At 34.2% G+C, this 23,019-nt stretch overlaps 1 protein-coding gene and 1 long non-coding RNA gene across 2 annotated transcripts; one reads left to right on the top strand and one right to left on the bottom strand.

Moving 5' to 3' along the window:
- Window positions 1–11,466: 11,466 nt before the first annotated feature.
- LOC122411395 (uncharacterized) lies at window positions 11,467–12,500 on the bottom strand. Its single transcript, XM_043420144.1, has 4 exons — window positions 12,397–12,500; window positions 12,290–12,314; window positions 11,713–11,814; window positions 11,467–11,568 (listed from the first exon to the last, which is right to left on the bottom strand). The coding sequence occupies exons 1-4, from the start codon at window positions 12,498–12,500 to the stop codon at window positions 11,467–11,469; spliced, it is 333 nt and encodes a 110-aa protein (XP_043276079.1).
- A 7,201-nt stretch (window positions 12,501–19,701) lies between these two features.
- On the top strand, window positions 19,702–20,892 carry LOC122410999 (uncharacterized). Its single transcript, XR_006261048.1, has 3 exons — window positions 19,702–19,813; window positions 20,063–20,137; window positions 20,711–20,892. It is a non-coding gene; the product is annotated as an uncharacterized lncRNA (long non-coding RNA).
- The last annotated feature ends 2,127 nt before the right edge of the window (window positions 20,893–23,019 follow it).

Raw genomic sequence — 23,019 nt, 5'->3', positions numbered from 1 at the left:
TACGTAAGCAATAGCTGTTATGATGATGATTTTGATGTGAAATAGCCCGACTATATAGAGTTGGCGACTCATCTTTATTGGGTAATCTGCAGGTTACGTACTTTGAAATAAAAGTAGCAACATCTTCAGTTGAAGATTCACCGAGAATCGGTGCGTCTTTTACCCAAATTAATAAATGGAAGTGTTGAGTACCTCTAGTTTGATACTCCCGCCTCCAAAAGTAATGAGTGACTTCACCAATGGGATTCGATTTCGAGCATATAAAATTCAACATAGCTCGAAACTTATTATCCATAAATCGTGATACAGACACGGGATCTGCTGCAATTAAAGAATTGGCTGAAACGTGTGCCATTGTAAGATTTACTTCGCGCAGATATTCTATCAAATCAGACCATAAATATTCACTCGGGCTTAATGTAAGAAACCACGTAGCTGGACCATAATGATGAATCATACAATCCAGATTTAACCTAGGTATGCGCCAATATTGCTGTGTATTGCGGAGCCGTGAAAAGATGGTATTCAAATTACCTTCAAGTTCCCCCTTTGCTAATTTTTGTAAATAATTACCAGCGGTAAACCGCCATCGTGCATCAGTAACATTCATTTTATGGAATATACCACTTTTCAACTGACGAATGTTACTGTCATTCAATAAGAAAAATAAATACTGTTGATTCAATCTAAATCGAGAGTGCTTAGACATTAGCTTTGACTTAATATACTCAAACTCAGTTAGTCGAACTACTCTCTCTGCACGTTGTCCATTGATACCATAGGGGTACAAGTCGGGATAACATTTCAAGTCTAGTGCCTTATAATGAAAGTCGAGGGCCAAATCTTCAATTTTCAACATTTGATAAAGTTCAGATGCTAATTTATTTTCTTTTTCGGTATACATTGGATGAATCGTAAATTGCTCATAGCAAGGATCGGATTGAGACTTTTGCGTTAATAGCGCCTTTCTCTTGTCGATATCTTTTGTATTCTTGTTCATTTCAGGCCCCTTGATATCTTCTGTATTATTGTTGATTTCAAATTGTCTATTATCTTCTATATTTTTATCCATTCCAAGCGCTTCCATATCTTCATTATTTCTGTCCGTTTGAATTTCCTCATTAATTGGTCCATTTATTGCATCTTCGCACTCACTTTCGTCGTCAACCGCGTCTCTTTCAAGATTGAATTCAACATTTGAAATCAAATCGTTTAAGAGTAAATCCGGAGTCTCTGGTAAGTTGATTTCATAGTATAATGGATTATTTTTTTTAAGCCACTTAAGGACTTTGAATACTTTTGTTCTATTTACCAAGTTTTCCCACACAACCTTAGCCTTTGTGGGTATGCCACGAACTAAAATGTATAATTCATGTTGTAGATTAAGTGGTTCTGTCGTGGGACAAATTTTTTTTAGCGTTTCTTCAATCGGCAGAGGCAAATGGAATGTTCTTCCTACAACTTTTTTATTCACTACTTTGTGAGGCATATTTTTATTCGAAACCGTGCCCATTTTCTGAACTACTTGGAATGCCTTAGCTCTTTGAATCAATATTTTTTCGTACTCATTAAGATTTAACATTTCTTCTGGAATCTCTCCCGTATCAAGATTATTCAAAATACAAGTCGGCGGTAGTTTGCCTGAACGAAACTTTGCGAGACAATAATTACAAACGTATTCACATTCTTTCCCACTTTTCAGAATATGCATTAAGTCTTTCCAAAATGGACACATTATACTGGTTCTTAATTTTTTTATTGCTACAACATTTTTTCGATAGCAGAGTTTTTCACAAGACACACAAGCAAACCGTGGTGTATCTATCGAACTTTTTTTCAATAACCTAAATGCGTCAAAATGTTTTGAAATTATAGACTCTTCGTTCAAATTAATTTCTTTGTTAGCATCGAAGGATTTGGACCTTTCCCGTGCTTCGTTTGCAATTTTCAACAATATATCGATATTTGTAGTCTCCAATGCTTCATCCAATTCGTACAATTTTCGCAAAGACGCTTGTATTTCATAAAATGATCTTTTCATGGTTCTCACCCTTGGAAAATGCGGCGATAAAAATTCCAGTGATAAAAAAAGTGATTTGCAGATCATAGGACTTATGTAACAACTGTGACTGTGCCCTAATAACATACCGACTTGTCGAACTGTGCATTTGTGAAGTTGACAAAACACTTTTCGAATATTTCTCAAAGTACAATTATGTATCTTCAACAAAAGAAGATGATAAGTATCAACGAGCTTACTATCAATCGGCTTACAGAGGGGTGAACAGATCCAGGAAATTTCACCTTTTCTATTTCTGCTGGTAGATAAAACGTTCATCGCACGACCTTTACTATCCATGACAATCGCATCTGAAAATTGTATCGGTTTTTGATACATCGTTTCTGCAAAATAGGCTTCAGATGAAGTTGTGTGTTTTCTAGTGCTACCACACAAGATAGTTACCTTATCCTCGTTTGAAACATTATGAGATTCAGCAAATTGGGTCAATATAACCTCTATTTTCTCTTTAATCAATTTCAGTTTTTTTTTAATGTCAAACAAAGATTTTTTTCTCATATGTAAACACCATTTTATTATTGACTCTGCTTCCATGAGACGTTCCTCAATTGACAGACCACTCATTGCTGGAGCAACATTTGATATATAATATTCTCTTGAAGATAATAGCTGAATAGTGTCAAATTTGTTCCTGATCCGTTTATATTTATTCGATATTTTCCTCGCTGAATTGACGTTAGTTTTAGAATCTGCAATAAATACATTCTGTTTTTTTGACGGGTCAGATGATAGAACTCGTTTTCGACATTGTTGACCTAGAATTTTCAAAACATTCGACTGTCGCTGGATTACAATATTCTCATCTATATTATTGTTCAAGTTAAGTTTCTTCAATTTTTTTTTCGTATATTTTTCACGTCTTATTTTATTTACTTTGTTCTTCCGCAAAGTCCACGATCCTACTTTATTCTCACTGTCAGTTTTATCAAAAATAACACTCGGAACCGTGGTGTTTTCTAAATAAACTGAAGGAACATCTAACACATTTACTGTTCCATCCAAAGATTGTAGTTTCTTGTTATGATCGGCGGTATTCTCTTTTTGGTTATTAAAAGAAACTAATTCTCGACTGATATCGTCGCGAAGATTTTTTTTTTCGTTTTCCATTCATACAAATCTCTTCGTTTTTTTCAAATTTTATTTTGGAAACCGAATCATTTCGTCTTTTTCGTTGTCTATGTAAATTATTGTTTTCAATATCAATTATATTTGTCATTTCACATGTACGTTTTCCGTTCTTCGCTGTCTTTTCGGAAATTTTATTTCTTTTGGATTTAACAACCGTGAAGCCTGATTCTGTATTCAATGTATTCAATGTGCCTGTTTCTTGTGAAAGATTTTTGTCATAATTAGTACCTTCGTGTCTTTTCTGAACGTTGTGACGATTTGTTATGGGTGACTGAACTGCAATTACAATTGATTCAATGTTGTTTGTAACATTGGTTTCGACTTGCTTATGTATTTTTTGGCATTGTACATCTCTTTTTTTTGTTCGTTGTTCTTGGTTCTTAATAGATAATTTTGTTAATCGTTCAGACCGTTGGCCAGAAACAGAGGATCTAATAAGTTTTTCGGGTTGAACAGAACACGGAAATGGTTCCAACGTGTTAGTATTAAATATTTACAACAGATGTTGTCTCATAACAGAGGGAAAGTATTTAACATTGTCTGGTTTCAGCCCATATAGAATAGAAACAGCAAATGCAATAGCGAAAACACCACAATCTCTACCGTTCAATTGTTGCTGAACTTTCGGAAATTCAATATCTTCCAGAGGATAGTAAGGAAATAATGCTTTAAGATATTCTGCGTGATGCTGATGTAACTTTTTTCTATTTAGCGAATCATAAATATAAATCTTTTGTGTGTCATAGTAAGCGCATACCCAATGACCACCTTCGTTCGTCGAAAAGTTTTCGCAGCTATGCAAAATCTGGATATGTTTTTTATCCGGAGGCCGTACAGTAATCCAGCGGGGTTGCTGTACTTTCCACGTCTCTTGCATTTCAAAGTTAGGATTGGTCATTTTTAATAGTTCACCAAATCGATCCATGTGTCGATCCTCTATTAAATACCCATGCGAAATCACCCGTTCAAACGTGACACTAAACTCGTTTGCGTGCATGTCAACTTTCTTGAATGCTATGTTGAAATTCAGAAACCTGGGTAAAAAGTGTTAGCGTAAAGAGATCCAAATCTCCACAATAAAGAGAATGGCAGGTAAGTAACAACGCCAAATATGTATTTTTTTTTTATTTAGCACAATTCTTTTATCTATTTACAATTTTTCTAAGTAAGTGTTAAAAAATTGAAATCAGAGTAGATGTATTCTGATTCTGTTTTACGATCCACAATTTTTTTCAAGTATTTATCTGTAAATATCACACTAAAGTGGAGCCCACAAAAATTTATTATTTTGGCGCACTGCAGCCTATTATTTGGCGCACAGCAGCCTATTATGTGGCGCACAGCAGCCAAGAATTTCAAAGTACGAAGAAAGTTATTGATTATATCGAAGCCGCTTTTCGGGAGAATTTGAAGCAGTCGTTGTCTGAAACAAAAAATGAAAATATCAGATGAACCTCAAAAAGCGGTAAATTTCAATCAGGATAACTGTATGAAAGCGCCCCTGAATAAATTTTCAGCCAATTTTAAATAGTAAATGATAATTATTTTCATACACACTAATGCGAGAAGATACTGAAAAATCTTGTCCGATATTTATATTAAGTCTATTATAAAATCAATTTGGACATTCGCAGGTGTATGTTCTTGAACAGTTCTTTTTGAATACCTTCTTGTTGATCGCGATACTTTAAATAAAATACCGATGAATTGGAAATGTAAATATCATGAAAAGTTGTTCAATAGCTATCTAAACCGATTGTTAATTTTATAACACATGGAATGTTCAATAAGTCATCAAAATACTGTAACGGTACACTTTATGTAGATCGCTGGGCGATTTGCTACGCTTCAATTTAGGGTTCTTGAATTTGTCGAGCAGGTAAAGAAGAAACCGGATAAAGACGAAATTTGTATAGAAAAATAAAGAGAGATGGATTTATCAATTTGACCAGTGATTTGATATGTTAATTGGACCTGGATCAACTTTGATTTGTTTTGTTGCGAGCTCATGGTTTACGAAAAAATAAACGAACTTTAAATGCTTATTGCGTTCGCATTTTTTTTAATTTTCCCGCAATTTTTAATCTTCTATCATTTTTCATAGATTTCTCTTATACAAAACTTGATATTAAACAAACTATACGTATACTAGAACACGCACTGTCATTTGAAAAACTGTCCAATCGCGATAACCAAAAATCTAGTTCTATTATTGTTTTGCGGTAAGGTTCTGTCTCGTTCTATCGCTCCTACTACCGACACACGATGTCAGTACAGTCCAAAGCAAAGTTTATGACAGAACGTTTGGCGTACTACGAAAGAATAGTGCGCCGAACTCACTAGTATTTTTAACAGCAATTACAAAACGTAGATACAGTATTTCATACAAATTTTATGATTTTCCAAACTTGAAATTTCTTATACTTTTAATACCGACTGTACACTTAGCTGTACAAGAGAGATAGGTTAGGCGATCTTTTACGACTATTGTTATCACTCGATGCATGTTTCAATAGACTTACAGTGAACGATAGTATTCATCCAGGGGATATATTAAACCAAATCTCCTCTGTACGAATACTTTCGTCGCTCACTATATATATATATATATTTCAGCGGTCGAAAATACGAAGCGCGAAACCTTTCATAGTCCGATCACGACGATGTGTATCTTCCCGATCATATATAGCGACCGAAATTCTCAGTCTTTTTAAATGTTTAATTTACCAAAGAAAAAAAATTGAGTCGTTTAAAACTGAGAAAGTTAAATCGAGACGTTAATTTGACAGAAAAATTTCAGTCGATTTTCATTAAAAACTACAAAAATTTAGCCTAAAAGCATATTCGGTCGCTATCATCCGCCAAGATTATTACTATGAATGAAACATACGAATTTCCAATCACTGTACTTACCTCTTTCTATAAATCGATGTTCACCGTGATGACCCGAAACACTGGCAGAAAAACTCTTAGTTTATTATAAACAAACTTTCGTTGTCGGTTCTAGCGCTCGCTCGAAGTAAAATTGGCACGTAAATGAACAAGCTGTCGCACGATTTTCGTAATGGTATATATGTACTACACCACAATCAACAATGGCGCGAGCGAGACCTCGATGAGTACGTGCAACGAATTATAATGTAGGGTGAAAAGCTGCAATGATACTATCGTATCTTAGGGACGATAACTAATTTCATTAAAATTTCGTAAATTGTTCGAAACATTTTTATGTTTGCTGTAAAAATTAAAATTATAGTAATGACCTCGCAATTATCGATTATCGATAACGTGAATGTACTTGTCTCGAGTCGCTACCGTGTGACTCTAGATCAATGTTATTGTTAAATAGATTTTTCTTACGTTTGAAAAGTTGGAGAATAGACTCATTTATTAATAATTTTAACTTATCTATATAAATGTGCAAATGCGACAAAAATAGAATGATCATTTTTAGTGGTTTTTAAAATTAATTCCCTATGAATAAACATTTCAGAAGATGCAACGAGAAACATAGCTGGAATCAAGTCACGGGGTAAACCACTGGCATGAAAATAGAACAAACGGATCAATATTAGACCGAGATTAGATGGAATTTGATAATAAACACAAACAGTCAAACAAATATTGTTTTTTTATTAAAGACTGTCAGTTATCATAATATCACAAGTGTTTTTATGTATTTATTTAGAAAAGTTAAATGTAATTAAAAATATGAGACAAAAAGAAAAAAACTGAATGAATATCATTATTGGTGTCAGTAAGGGTTTTGCGGACGCCCACGGCTATAACGACGTCCCCGGAACGGATTTGACATCTGGTACAGCATGTTGATCATCCGAGCTTGAGCATTCGCAAAGCTTCTTTCTTGACGGGCTCGACGTTGTTCAAAATACCCTGAAAAAAAGAGACATGTGAAAGAGGCTTAGTGCATGTGAATTTTATATTTGTATTGGAAGATGAATTGTGGCTAACTGGAAAAGCGCGCGCGCTCAGGTGTGTGCGTGTGTGCGAGAGAGAGAGAGAGAGAAGAGGGAAGAGAAAAGGAAAAAAACTAGAGAAAAACGTCTGCATGAAGGCTAAAAACAAGGAAAATGATAAGAAATTTATATGAAACTAAAAAAGAAAAAGAACGTGGATAGATATGAAAATTGAATGAGCTTGAAAATCATGTCTGAGAGAGAATAAATGAATGATATTGTTTATTAGATAGATAGTATTAGATTAAAGAGGTTTAGAAGTTGAGAGAAAGAAAGAGAGAGAAAAGAGTGACAGAAAGAAGGCCAAAAGCGCAGAATAATCTGCGTGAAGAGGAGGAAAAAATGAAAGAGAAAAAAATTTTATTCAAAGTAAGAAAGGTAAAAACGGATTGTATAAATGAAATGAATAGACACGAAAAAAATATGAAAAGGAGAAGAGAGAGAGAGAGAGAGAGAGAGAGAGAGAGAGAGAGAGAGAGAGAGAGAGAGAGAGAGAGAGAGAGAGATTGATTGATTGATTGATATATATATTTGCCCTGGATAGATCCGTAGGGCCAAAAACAATAAAAAAAGTTATATACAAGTTTGTACAATATGTCTTTTACAAATAATGTGGTGCAATAACAATAGGTATATGTAAATCTTAAATAAAATTTAACATGAGAAGGCAGCATAGTGCACAACAATAAAATAGACTCTGTAGACATTAACAATAGGGTTGATCACGTTCATGGTAATGAAATTTACATTTAATTCATTATGCGTTCATTGTTCGGATCCTCAAGATCAAAAAGATGTGAGAATAAGCGAGTTTTGAAAGTATCAATAGTTGTTTCACAACGTATTTCCATTGGAAGTGAGTGCCAGAAATACATTGAGGTCAGAACAAATGAATTCCGGAGGGTAGTAGTACGATGATTCGGTATACGAAAAACCTCTGGTTCACGACGTATATTAGATCTCTGTAACTGATTTATTCTAGGAAATAGCTCAATCAAATAGTTAGGAGCCTGATTGTTAAATATTCGAAATATCATGATCCCTACAAAATAAAGTCTCCGCGATCTCGCAGTTAGCCATCTTAACTGTCTCCTATAGGGTGTAATATGCTCGTCTTTTCTTAGGTTAAAGATGAAACGGATTCCACTGTTAAGTAATATTTCAAGTTTGTTATTAAGTTCTTGAGAGAGGTCAGTGTACACAGCACAGCAATAATCAATGGGTGGAAAAATGAGAGCAACGACTAACATGGCCTTGGTTTGTGGCAGTAGAGCAGCTCGGTGATATCGCAATCGGTAAAGCACTAGGTTAACCTTGCTTGAAATACTGTTAACATGTTTATTCCAGGAGAGGTTAGACGACATAATCACCCCCAGATTACGGGCATCATTGACAAAAGGAAGAGCAACTCCATCAATCATAATGGGAGGAAGCACTGAAAAATCAAGTCGACTGATAAATTTATTACTGCCTAATATAAGCACTTTGGACTTACTGAGATTGAGTTTGAGACCATTTGCAACAGCATAGTTGGAAATCGCTTTAGCATCCTGAGCAACGAGATTTAACTCATCAATGATACTGGAGGGAAAACAGCTGCGATATATCTGCATATCATCAGCGAAAATTAAGTGACTAGTATTCGACAATACCCCCCCAATATCATTGATGTAAAGAGAGAATAGTAAGGGTCCCAAAACTGAGCCCTGTGGCACTCCAGAGGTGGTGATAGCCCAGTCAGAGCAATTTCCAGAGCTGTCAATACAGGCTTGCGATCTTCCCGAAAGGTAGGAATGAAAGAAATGTAAAGTTTCATCAGTAAGTCCAAAGTTGCGAAGTTTAGATAATAAATTATGGTGAGGTACAGTATCAAAGGCTTTACTGAAATCAAACAAAATAAGGATTGTAATCTTTCTGTTATCAACTGCCTGCCTAATGTCATGATTCAGTCTTAATAATGCAGTTTGAGTACTGTGACCGATGCGATACGCCGATTGTCTCGAATCAAGTAGACTATGTTTTATAAGAAAGGAGTAGAGTTGATCAAATACTGAGCGTTCAAGTAATTTCGACAGTTCACTAAGATTCGCGATTGGTCGAGTATCAGAAGGTGATGCTGGAGGAGTAGTTTTGATAAGAGGTCGTATATAGGCTCTCTTCCAGATCGATGGAAAATATGAGAGGCGGAGACAGTCGTTAAAGAGATCTACAAGTATGGGTAGTACTTTTGTTGATCCATTTCTAAGAGCAAAAGGAGAAATACCATCAGGACCAGCCTGTAGAGAGGTAGAGGATTTGGCAGACAGTGATTTGAGTAGTGAACCAGCTGTGATTTGAGAGAATTCAAAGACCGGCTTATTCTCACATAATGGATTTAAAGTACTTAATAATGTGATAAAATTACAGGGCGGAGTCGTAGAAGATATTTGAGCATAAAATTGATTTAGTATATCCGGTGAAAAAAATGTAAATGGTGACAGGAAGTTTGTTCTGATTAAGCCGAGATTAGAAAGTTCACGCCATAATGATGAAATGTTAGATGTTGAGGATAATCTTGCAAGATAATATTCATTTTTTATTTGCTTAATGTAAAGGCCAAGTTCATTTCTGAATTTCTTGTAGATCTCTATGGCTAATAGATTGCCAGATCTTTTTGCCTGTTTATATAAGGTATTCTTTAATTTTATGCGAGCTTTAATTTCATTTGTTAGCCATGGCGCCAGAGGTTTACTAACATTAAAAGTATTGAGTGGTGCATGAGTATTCAAAGATTCTTCAATTTGAGTACATAGAGATTGTGCTGAATTTTCAAGCTCATAGGTAGATGAATATATTCTTGATCGCGTGAGATTATTAGTTTCTAAGAGTAATTCTAGGGTTTCATTATAAGCATTTATGTTAAAATTTTTCAGAGAGCGTCTAGTAACGGTTCGTGTAGTAGCAGCTTTTAGAGGAATATCATATGTTACTGTGAGCATGTCATGGCCACCAATAAAAGGTGACTCAGACTGAAGAAATGAAAGAATTTTATTTTGATTGTCCACAATAAACACATCAAGCCAGGAATCACTGTAGTTTGTGTGGTGAGTTGCTTTTGAATCAACAATATGTAGTGCTTGCGAAAAGACAAGTTCTTTCAAGTAATTCGACTCAAAGCTGCTACTTAATAGATCGCAATTTAGATCACCACTGATAATAATGTTTTCATAGAAAGGCGCAAAACGAAGATAATCATTTAAAAAAGCATGAAAAAGGAGGCCTTTTGGTCTCCTCTACATTGTAATGAAAAGAAGGGAAATATTGGAAGTAGTGGAAATGTCTAGAATAAGATATTCCGGTGAGTTTGAGAATTGCGATGGTGAGCTAGCCAAAATTTTAACCTTGAGTGACTCATGAATATAGCATGCAACACCACCTCCCGATTTCCCCTCTCTATCATTACGAATAAGAGCGTAATTTTTTAGATCAACTAAATCAGAGAGAGAGAGAGAGAGAGAGAGAGAGAGAGAGAGAGAGAGAGAGAGAGAGTTAATGAATGAATAAATAAATGAAATTGTTTATTGCATACTATTAGAAAATATTCAGAGATGATGATGATGAAATGCTTACAGAGGAAGAGAGAGAAAAAAAAACGCTAGAGGGGATTAGCCTGCGTGAGGAATGAAAAAAATAAGAAACATTATGAGTTGATAAAAGATAGATTGCGTGGGCGTAAAGAATGAAAAATATTGAGAAAAAAAGGTGAGACTACATGCATGAATGAACTGTATCTAAAAGGAAAAGTATACAAGGATATTTATAAATAGAGGAGAAGAAAAAGAATAGAAAGGGATATGGCATAAAGCGGTATAGAGAGAAAAGATGATAGAAATACCATTGCGATCTTGCCTCGCAGGGAACACAGGCAATCGTTCAAGCTGGGGGTTCCTCGCAAGTTGGTTTCTCCGCAGATTTTGGGCTGCCGCTGGCTGCCGGTCTTCTCTGAGTCCTGCGACTAAAGGTGCTGCCGGTGGCTGATCAATTATTTGCTGCTGGTCTTGATTAATGACCCGCTGTTGTGGATGTCGCTGCAGGGCCTCCTGATGAACATCAGGGATGACTCTTCGATATAGATTGCCTGAAAGATTATATTTTATATATACATTTTCAATAGAGCTGGAATATTTTTATATGTAGAAAGGAAAAAAATCTTACCTTGATAGCGAATCATTGCTGCCTGAGGTTATGGTTGTGCGACTGGACCATCACCTGCTTGCTGTGGTTGTGCGACTGGATCAACACCTACTTGCTGTGGTTCTGCAACTGGACCATCACCTGCCTGTTGTGGTTGTGCGACTTGACCGTCACCTGCCTGTTGTGCTTCAAGAATTGGATGATCGATGTCTGAAAAAATGAGTTAGCGCATCAGAAATAAAGAAAAAAAAAAGATTCTATGCGAAATTCAAATGTAGAAGAAAGAGAAGAGAAAATAACACCAGTACCTTTCCCAGCTATAGGCAAACAAGGGATTACGTAGCACAATCTTACCTTGTTGAGGAATTTCTGCTGCCGGAAGTGGTGCTCCTTGCAATAATTCTTCCTCATCTGGCTGATTATTTTCCACCTCTGCTGCTGCAATTTCCTCCAATTCTGCAAATGAAAAACGATTGATATCATGTTGTGGCCGGCTATCGTTTTTTTAAAAGTATTACATGCAAAAATAAGAAAAATATCCGCATTTAATGCTATCCGAGAATTGATAAATTAACCTCAAAAAATACCGTTTACGGCCTAACAAACCAGGTTAATACGTGTTGGTGTCCATGCGGCGAGCTGTAATTCAACAATGCATCGCAGTTCACTCGAATCAAATCGTTGTATCATTTCAAGTAAACGGCGTGCAATTACCGAACACGAGTACCACGTGTACAACCTTTTTTTAAGCTACAGGTTGGTTTTTGCACATCAAATTTATCAATTTCTCCCGAACAGCATATCGGGACTATAATAATTTCATTAGCGTTGCATGAACAAAAAAATAAAAAGACTAATTGGATTACAATGCGTATACAATGCACGCTTATTACACACGAACATTAATATTTTGGAACAAAAAATAACTCACCCATATCAATATCAGCAAAGTCCATCTAAAAAAAATGTAAAATTAGTTTGTTTTTAAAAATCTAACAATGAAAAATTATTGAAATACGAAAATAGAAAAATACTTACGTCTCCGTACGACATGTTGTGATCTCGAAGATTTTTTCCGGAACCGGCAATGGGAGCTTTTTTCGCTGTTTCCCCCGTCTCGATTTTCTTGAATCGCGGATCATAAACGGAAATCGAAACTATCAAAGGTTGTATTCCAAAACCGGCTACCAGCGCTGTGAGTGTGCTATCACTGAACCACGACATAATATATGTCCAACTATATTGTTTTATTATTAACTATGGGTGATATTTTGATCAAGAGACTCGGTAGAGTCTCGGGACAAGTACATTGACAGCCCTGTCGTCTGCTGGCCCGAGGCTCTTGCCGAGTATACTTTCTCTGAATAAAACGATTCGCCGTGGTGGGGGTAAAATTGGCAAGTGATTTTTTTGAATTACCGAAGTTATGAGTCATCTGAGGCTTTGAAAATTGAACTTTCAGCTAATTAAGAAATTCTCTTTCGATTGCGCCCAAAATCAACACGATCGGTGGCGTAATTGCTGAGAAAAAACTTTGCACGGGCTCAAGATTATGCAAAAGTTACTGACACATCACGAGTTCGACGTATACGTATACGCGTTTTGACGTAGTTAGTGGTAGTAGAGTTGTTGCCTCTACGCATTCTGATTGGCTCAACGATGTCGGCTCCTCCAGCTGCTAGGCCGACCGCGGGTGAGGCTCAAGTGTTAGAAGGCCTAAAATAGCGAACAGGCATTCTGTATATCTATATATGCGTTATACAGAATGCCTGTTCGCCATTTTAGGCCTTCTAACTTTTGAGTCTTACCCCGACCGCGCTCAGACTCCGTAAATATTATATATATATATAAACCATGTGTCAGTTTTCGATCATCGTATAAACAAACGGAGTTTTGTCATTATGGAATGCGTGTGGAATATATAAAAAAAACTTTCGTCATCTAACCAAGTGCATAGTACTAAAACCTGTGGAATGCTAAACTAAACCGGTATAAAAGCAGTCGCGTAAATGTAGTCTGGTGTGTGAAAAAGAATAAAATAAAAAAATACGCGGTGCATGTCGACGAAACTTTTTAAGATTTCATTAATTCGTTTGACTGAAAATAAGTTTATCATTTATATCATTTGTGAATATAGGTTATAAGATATCAATACATCGATACGCACATCCGAAACCACCCGAGACTTGTTTTCATACTGAACGTCATTTTGACAGGTGAGGTTATGATCCCCAATGTGCTGTTGTGTGCGGACTCTAATTAATAAATGAAAATGGTTAGTGAAAATTGGTTAATGTATATTTTGTTAAAACTTGTGGTATACTAAACCGGTATAAAAGCGGCCGCGTAAATGTAGACTGTGATCTGTGTGTGCAAATAAAACATATAAAAAAATGCGCGATTCATATATATGTCAACGAAACTTTTCAAGATTTCATTATTTCGTTCGATTGGAAATAAGTGTCAACTGAGATAATCTTTCAATTAAACCAGAGTTCGCGGAATATTATCCAGTGTAAATATATCATCAGTTGCGTGATTACATATCATGTGTAATAATGTAGGTCATATATACGAGTTCCCTTTGATAGCTGTGTGGTAACGAACCGGCCGGGGTTTGACGTTACGAAGTGTGGGACAAATGTAGCAAACGTTCGCATAGTTAGTGAATAATATAAATAAGGCAAATCAGTTTATCAAAATAGGTCTGGAAGTTGTAAGAAAAAATGTTCGTCAACCTATAACGTCAAATTTTCTTTTTGCGATCTGAAATATTATGGTTGATAATTAATAAAACAAGAACACACAGAACTGTTAGTATATATATAATGTAAGAAACTCCAATCGAATAAATGTTTTCTAATTTATTTCTTGTGTCATCGGTATTTTTGAATATTCCCACATTTTGCTTCCTATTGAGTTTGGCTCTGCTCTTTCCGATCCTTGTTTTGACTCCATCGGTTTGCAGCGGATCGATACATAGTATTAAATGGTTGCCTAATATGTGTCCTATACTTTTCTACTATTTCTTCATGCTGATTGTGGTAACATGATTCAAGTGGTTTCCGACTATGATCATCAATCGCACATTTTATATATCAGATTCTTAAAACAGTTTCTGGTGTTGATATAAGTGTTGTTATACTTTTTCCACCTGGTCTGTCGAGTAATAAATTTTGAAACTTCTTCCAAAAAGTCTTTGGATGCTTATTTTGCTGATGATATGAAAAGTCGTATCTTGGGAATGCTGTATGCAAACACAAATTTTGATAACAAAACTTATGGAATGACATGTATGTTGAGTATTTCCACTTTGCAAACTACAAATATGGAATTATTATAAAAAAAATTCATTCGAATAAGTCTACTGTTGCTCAGTTTTGGATGCGATCAAATATAATGCCAACCAACATCCCCAGAAACTTACAGAATTGCTGAATGCAATGTGCGCTATGTCATTTTAATGTAACATCATGACTTTTGACAACTTTTCATTATAATGCTGTAAATTCGGATCATTGACATACTGCAAAAATCTGCAAACTATACAATTTAAATACTGTGCCATTCATTTTACATTTTGACTCTAACTGTAACATATATATGAAGTAAAAAATTGATTATAAAAGTCTTCAGTTGCTCATTTATGGATAGATTTGAAATTGCTGTCTTCGAAGCTCATCGCGCAGATACATTGACTCTGAAATTTCTGTGGATAAATATATATGCGACGGATCACCCCTTATCTTTGATTATGGTAATATGTAATGGAACTTGGTTCGGCAAGGTTTTAAGTGTTCCTTTTCAAATAGTATTGAAGTTTGTATGACTGATACACAGCGAATACTTCCAAACTTTGATATTTCTGTGTTGCAGCATGTGTGCCAATCATTCAAATCATTTACTCCAACCGTATCATGTAATCTAGAAAATTTATCACAAAAGTCTTCCGCTTTTCTAAATACTTCAATTTTCCTTTTTCTACTCCATTGTGAGTTTTCGAATTTCTAAATTCATTTCTGAATTGTCCTGAAATGGTTTTCCTCCAAAACCAATGCAGGTACCTTAAACGTCTTTGAATTCTGTTGCTCTGTTGAATTAAGTTCGCTTAGTTTTTTTTGCTGCTTTGAGTTCTGGCATAATAAATGTTAGAAGTTTTCAGGTACTTTTTTTCAGCAACTATCAAACTGTGGATAATTGGATCTCAGCGGCCACTTGCAAACTTTGGAAATATATTTCATTGGGGGCACGTTTTGGATGAAATGAAATCTCTAGATTCAGAATGCAAAAGCGACATTCAAAGTGGGCAAATCTGTTGGATTTTTCGTGTTTTGAATGTGATCTATCTTTCATTTGAATTTTGAAGAAAAGTTATAAATAAAGTCTGTTCTATTAAGGAAATCTTTACGTCAGTTGTTTCTTGGTATGAAGACTTGGAAAAAATCGGCAAAGGCCAAGGACAGACCGGTGACGAAATATTTCCAGTACAATTTTGACGAAAAATAGATCTTATTTCGTGGAAACCAACGTTATAAGCCGAAAATCATATTACGGCCCACAACACGCATTTCTTCATGCTCTTGGGTTCCCAATAGACAAAACATATTAGAAGACAAGGAGAAAAATCACCAAAGTCCAAGACCAAACCAGTGCCGAAATATTTTCAGTACAATTTTGAAGAAAAATTGGTCTTTTACGTGGAAACCAACATTATAAACCGAAATTCATTTCTCGGGCCTATCATCCCGGATTCCTCTATGCTGTTGAGTTCCTAATAGGCATAACATATTAGAGTATAAGGAAAAAAATCGCCAAAGTTCAAGGGCAGTCTTGTGACGAAATATCTTCACTACAATTTTTACGAAAAATTGGTCTTTTATGGTGGAAACCAACTTTATAAGCCAAACATCATACCGAGGGAAAATAAGATTGGGAAAAGTACATTTATGGTCCCTTATTTGCTGATAATTTCATGAAAAAGATTATCCCATAAAAATTGTTCGTATGAGAATGGAATCTATAAAAATATACTAAGCAAATAATTCATAGAAATTTATACTAAAATCCTATAACCGTCATAACATAAATGAGGAACTTTTGAGAAAAAAGGCGTGATATCAAACCGTAAACTTCCCCTAGGGAAAAAAAGGTTGGGACAAGTACATTGATGGTCTCTTGTTTCTGGATGACATAGAAAAAAGACTCAGAACCAGGAAAAAAATTCTATAGAAATAATAAACGAAAAATTGAAAAGTTCAAAAAAATTCAACAAAAATAAAAAATAATCGAAAAAAATTCTGTAAAGAAAAATAAAAAATTTTCAAAAAATTCATAAATATTGGACAAATGGAAAAATGTACTATCCAAGTTACATGCAGTATAAAAATGTATGATATCAATTGGAGGCCAAGTTTTTATTGATAATTTGGAATATTTATCCAACAAATCGGAAACTTTAATTGAAATTTATGATAATTATTTTCAAGAAAAAAGTTAATGAAAAAAAGTCATAACGGAAGTTACGTGCAGTACTAAAATGTATTATATCAATTCGAGGTCAAGTATTTATCAGTTATTCGAAATATAATCTCCGGCAACAAATGAGCGTTGAGAATCCTTGTCGGGCTCACAACGTTTTATCAAAATTACTAAAAAATGAATGAAAATAAAATCATTAAAAATTCACATGAAAATCATTCGTTACTTCAATAAGGTACACACTTTAAAGAATCGATTCCCCTCCGACTTTCAGGATCTCCTGGTATTATTCACAACATTCAACTTCGATTGGATCGGTACAAATTATGTTCAAATACGTCTTAAACGTACTTGTCCGGCCCATCACTTTTTATTCAAATTGCTCATTCGAAAACAAATCAAAAACGAAGTTAATGCATGTGTTAATATTAAGGAACAGTAATTCCCGAGAAAATAATTTTCCTTCGAATCACTCTTGTCAAAATGAAACGAAAATGAAAGATGAAGTTGATTAATCTATTTATATTGTATGGAGTCATAATTCACAACAAAATCATTTTTCTCCAAATTCCAGGAATCCACGTGTCGTACTCGACTAGTGATATTTATCAAAATGTGTACGTGACTATAGAAAAAAAAAACATTTCATGGCTGAGTAGGTTCGAAAATTTCTAGTAATGTGCCTGATTATTTCTCATTTTCATTGGTTCTTACCGAATGGTATGTGTTCACTGAAGAAAATGAGAAGTGGATATTGCTATACGAACTTGCGAACAATCAAGTTCAAATTACTTGGAGATATTATTTTTATTTCTATCGATTTTATTATATTTGTCATTATAGAACAGTCCTGATTTGTTTTCGAATGAGCAATTTGAATAAAAAGTGATGGGCCGGACAAGTACGTTTAAGACGTATTTGAACATAATTTGTACCGATCCAATCGAAGTTGAATGTTGTGAATAATACCAGGAGATCCTGAAAGTCGGAGGGGAATCGATTCTTTAAAGTGTGTACCTTATTGAAGTAACGAATGATTTTCATGTGAATTTTTAATGATTTTATTTTCATTCATTTTTTAGTAATTTTGATAAAACGTTGTGAGCCCGACAAGGATTCTCAACGCTCATTTGTTGCCGGAGATTATATTTCGAATAACTGATAAATACTTGACCTCGAATTGATATAATACATTTTAGTACTGCACGTAACTTCCGTTATGACTTTTTTTCATTAACTTTTTTCTTGAAAATAATTATCATAAATTTCAATTAAAGTTTCCGATTTGTTGGATAAATATTCCAAATTATCAATAAAAACTTGGCCTCCAATTGATATCATACATTTTTATACTGCATGTAACTTGGATAGTACATTTTTCCATTTGTCCAATATTTATGAATTTTTTGAAAATTTTTTATTTTTCTTTACAGAATTTTTTTCGATTATTTTTTATTTTTGTTGAATTTTTTTGAACTTTTCAATTTTTCGTTTATTATTTCTATAGAATTTTTTTCCTGGTTCTGAGTCTTTTTTCTATGTCATCCAGAAACAAGAGACCATCAATGTACTTGTCCCAACCTTTTTTTCCCTAGGTAATCTTACATTTGAGAATAATTTTCAATTCGTACCAAAAATCTAGTACGAAGATGATATTGAAAATGTTGAGAGAAAATGTACTGGGAGTAAATTATGGAGATACTCCTTTTTTATACGAACGATTCAAAAGGATTATTTTTTTCAAACGTACCGCCATTTTAGATAAGGGTTGCATAAAGTGTTTCATCTGCTTCAAGAAGCGCACAACCCGTACGACACTAGCAGCGACACAGACGGCGAGTAACCGAAACTGAAAATGGATGGTTTTTTCCTTCATACTTATTCAAAAAAACAGCCACTCATACTTTTTAAATGAAAAAAAGATGTAAGTTTTAGTAATGTTCAAATAACATGATAAATAAAATTATTACTGTGAGGAAGGTCACGCGCACGTGGGTATGTGTGAGAGAAAGAAAATAAAACTTTGAATCTAGAAATCGTTCCGGGATCTTCTTCACCGACAATTCACGGAAAAGCACTCAAATATCATGGAAGAGTACCTGATTCCAACTGCGTTTTGCGGGGGAAGTCCCTGAACTTGTAGCCTGCCTACAAACGAATAAATACATTAGCAGCATTCACTAGTGGAATGTAATAAACTGATGTGACATCTAGTGTCAAATTTCAAATAAAAAATAGAGTGCACACAGAAAACTAATATTTATCAACAACGTTATCGCTATTATTATTATTGTTGTTGATACAACATGATATTTTTATTGAATTATTGTCAATTATTACGATTGTTATTGTTACGAACACTCCCAATTTTTAATCTTTCGAAAAAGCAAAAAGGGTGACCCGTTATTATATCAATTGAATGCAAAGTAAATTCATTTCTTATAAATCAATGAATGACGAGAAGATTGTTGAGGTTCAAGCCCACTTGGATTTTTTTTTTTTTTTAATAAAAACAAAAAAAACATTGATTCAACACCGAACTTGTTTTTAATAAGTGATTTTGTAAAATATTGATGTTTGCACATATGTTTTACATAAAAAATGAAGCTCTTCATTGGTAACATTTTTTAATAAGAAAGAAAATACATTTAAATCATAGTCATTTTGGTGCCGTAGATACAATTTTTCAAGTGCTAGTTAATTGAATAGCTATTAATTGAATAAAAAAATCTCCATAAGGCATTGCTGACGTCAAACCGTGGTGGTGTACAATGTATGTATACATACCTCTGGAATGCCGAAGTGGTAATCTGAGACAATGCTATCAAAGCATATCAACTGTGGTCGAGTATGTCAGTCGCTACGGTCAGTCTGATCATTGAAAATCTCGTCTTTGAAACTTTTGTGCTCTTTAAGAAAGTACATAACTAAAGAGATTTTGTGATTGAAAAACAAAATTCGGCCAATTCCAAAATGGGTGAGTCTTGTGATGATTATTGATTTACAATTCGATGTTAATACCACAATTTAAGACACTCTTCAGAATAATAATAAGTGTGAAAAAATCAAACATATTAAAAATTCTTCTGATATTCGAAACCTAACTACATCCATAATTTTTCAATTTCGGCGTGCATAAAATATAATATAATATATAATAACTAATAATATAATACTAAAAATTTTAAAAAACTTCACTTTTATGATTTTACATATTTTATTTCAGAAACTGGGAAACATAACGAAACGCGGAATGGCGATGAAAAAAGGACTTCAGCAGTTAAAGAAAGCAGCTCCACAGGTGACTGAAATAAAAACTATTTATCATGTAATTGTTATCGTGTCATGTTATCATATAATTGATTGCTTGAAAATAGCTTGACCCAATAAACAAGAGTATCGTTCTCGAAGAAAAAAAGGGGATTCTATCATTTTTTGATGTTGTGTTGGGCATTCTTCAAAATAATGTATAAATAATGTAATTGAAATGCGTTAATAAAAAGTGATTGATAATTATTGAGCGGTTAATATACAAACAACTATAATGAGGAATCTCTAATAGTTTCACAAAAAACCGATACGACTGATATTTATATTTAAGCTTTGTGATAAAATACAAACAACTATAACGAAGCATTTAATAGCTTAACAAAAAATATAGCGGCTTGTCCCAGTAGGGCTGATTCCATACTCAGCAGCAAAACGCTGCCACAACTCTTTATATATCATTGAATTGAAAAATGAAAATGAAAGCGATGGTGAGCCACTAACAATCGGAGTCACATAATCTATTCGGAAGGATGTCCTGCGATAAATGCAATGACATCAGAAGTGAGGTTGACCCATTTTCTTAACTAAACTCTTCATTTTTCAGGTGAACCACAGTCAAGACCTCCACGATGGAAGCGTTCAGGAAGAAAAGCTCGGGAAAATGAAGAATCGGCTCAAAAACGATTCCAAAACTTCTTGAAAGAATTATCAACTCCTCGTCGATGGAACTGAAAAAAAAGACAAATAAACATATCAGCATAATCTCTCTCTCGAAATTGCACTCTTCAATATACAATGTAAAAAATGTAATTTTTGGATCTGACATTCAAAAGAATAGAGGTTTCATAAGTTTATCTTCATTAGTTGAAAGATAATTTTTTTCAAACTTCCATAATCACTCTCCAAAAAAGGGATATGTATTTTTTAATGAAAAACACAATCCTCGACTGCAAAAATATCAAATCTACTTTACTAAGGTGTTGAACTGCGACACAGGTTACTATTTTCTTATCGATAGCATTAATAATCTGTTTCGAAGGAGAAAATCAATCTGACATTAAATACAATTTTATCATCATACATTTGACAGCATTTAAATTTGCATCGCCATAAACAAAAAAAATTCATTTATCAATGGGTTATGACATAATTGTCCGTGTAATTATCAACTTTTCAATATGTTATCAACAATTAAGGAAAAAGAGAATCTCAAACACTTTAGGAACTTTTAATCTAAAATATTTTATTTTATAACTTACCTTGATGACTGCTCCATTAAGTAAAATTAGGGACAGTTCGAAATTTTGTCCAAACAAAATCTTTGGGAGTGAAATTTTTCTTCAATATTCGCACTTACATAGCTGTTCCAAATTCTGAAGTGATTTTTGATAGAGTTTCGATGCCTAATAACCTCAAAACCGTCAATATTAACTCAACAAACACAACAAGAAATCCCGATCTTTCTTAAATATATATCTCCATACTAACGAACACGAACCAAAAACAATTAATCAAACACGATCTTTATAACCTTATATAAAACACAGCTGTCACTGTTTTGTATTAAAATCAAACGCGATCTTTATAACCTTTTATATAAAACACAGCTGTCACTGTTTTGTATATGTATGAAGTTTGGTATGGGCTGTCACATCAATGAACACAGTCTCACATATTACCAGAATTTCTAGATACAACTAGTGTCACTAGACAGCAACTGCTGAACGTCAGAAAATGTGTGCGAAAAATGCCACCTTTTTTCGACGATATTGAAAATTAAAATTGATATATTTCTTAGATGCGTTAAGCTACAGAGTTTTAATTAGTCACGATCGAAAGAGAAAAAAAAATAAAAAATACGTGAACTAATAACATCTTTGAAAACACTGTAATTTATTAAATATCGGTGAAACAATTTTCGAAAACCCTTCGAAACGACTCTGCTTGCGGTAAAGACTCTAGTAGCGACTCGTCTTCATCTTACTATAGATTTGTAAATGTACTTGTCTCGAGTCGCTACCGCGACTCTAGATGATGACACAAGAAATAAATTGGAAAACATTTATTCAATTAAAGTTTCTAATATCATTCTAACAGTTGCGTGTATTTTTGTTCTATTTATTCGTATATATAACCTATGTACACATGATATATAACCACGCCACTGACAATATATTCGCACTGGACAATATTTCTCGTACTCTGGTTTAATTGAAGGATTATTTCAGTTAACACTTATTTCCAATCGAACGAAATAATGAAATCTTGAAAAGTTTCGTTGACATATATGCATCGCGCATTTTTTATATTCTTTTTCACACACATCACAGACTACATTTACGCGGCCGCTTTGATACCGGTTTAATATATCACAAATTAACAAAATAAATAGTAATATGCACTTCTTTAGATGACGAAAATTATTTTTTTATTGATCCCGCACGCACTTCGTAATCTCGAAACTCTGTTCATACGATCAAAAACTGACACATGGTTTGTACATATATATATGTATATCGGTCGAATTTATGACTGCTGTTACCAGCTGTGCTGCGCCGTTTGCTACGTTCTGAAGTTGACGTCAGATTTCCAATCATCAACAACTAATTTCTACAACCAATCACAACGTCTAAAAATGGATGTCGTCAGATCCAACGAATCAGAAACTCGAGAGCATCAAAGTGCCTTTGATGGTGTTTATAAATACAGGCGCATAAATTCTTGAATGTGTTGGTAACTTTTGCATAATCTTGAGCCCGTGCAAAGTTTTTTCTCAGCAAATACGTCACCGATCATGCTGATTTAGGGCGGAATCGAAAGAGAATTACTCAATTGGCTTAAACTTCAATTTTCAAGTTGCTAAATGGCTCCTGAGCTTCGTAATTCAATAAAATCACATGCCAATTTTACCCC

Source organism: Venturia canescens, chromosome 5 (assembly GCF_019457755.1).
Source record: "Venturia canescens isolate UGA chromosome 5, ASM1945775v1, whole genome shotgun sequence".
NCBI lineage: Eukaryota > Metazoa > Arthropoda > Insecta > Hymenoptera > Ichneumonidae > Venturia > Venturia canescens.
Note: the sequence above shows the minus strand (reverse complement) of the source record. Positions and strands in the feature narration are given on the sequence as shown.

Bases quoted from the DNA above. Each gene is read 5' to 3' on its own strand.
- LOC122411395 (XM_043420144.1), bottom strand. From the start codon at position 12,500: ATGATCCGCGATTCAAGAAAATCGAGACGGGGGAAACAGCGAAAAAAG. The intron at 12,315-12,396 runs GTAAGTATTTTT...CATTTTTTTTAG, and splicing joins ACAACATGTCGTACGGAGAC to ATGGACTTTGCTGATATTGA. The intron at 11,815-12,289 runs GTGAGTTATTTT...TTTCATTTGCAG, and splicing joins CTTTGCTGATATTGATATGG to AATTGGAGGAAATTGCAGCA.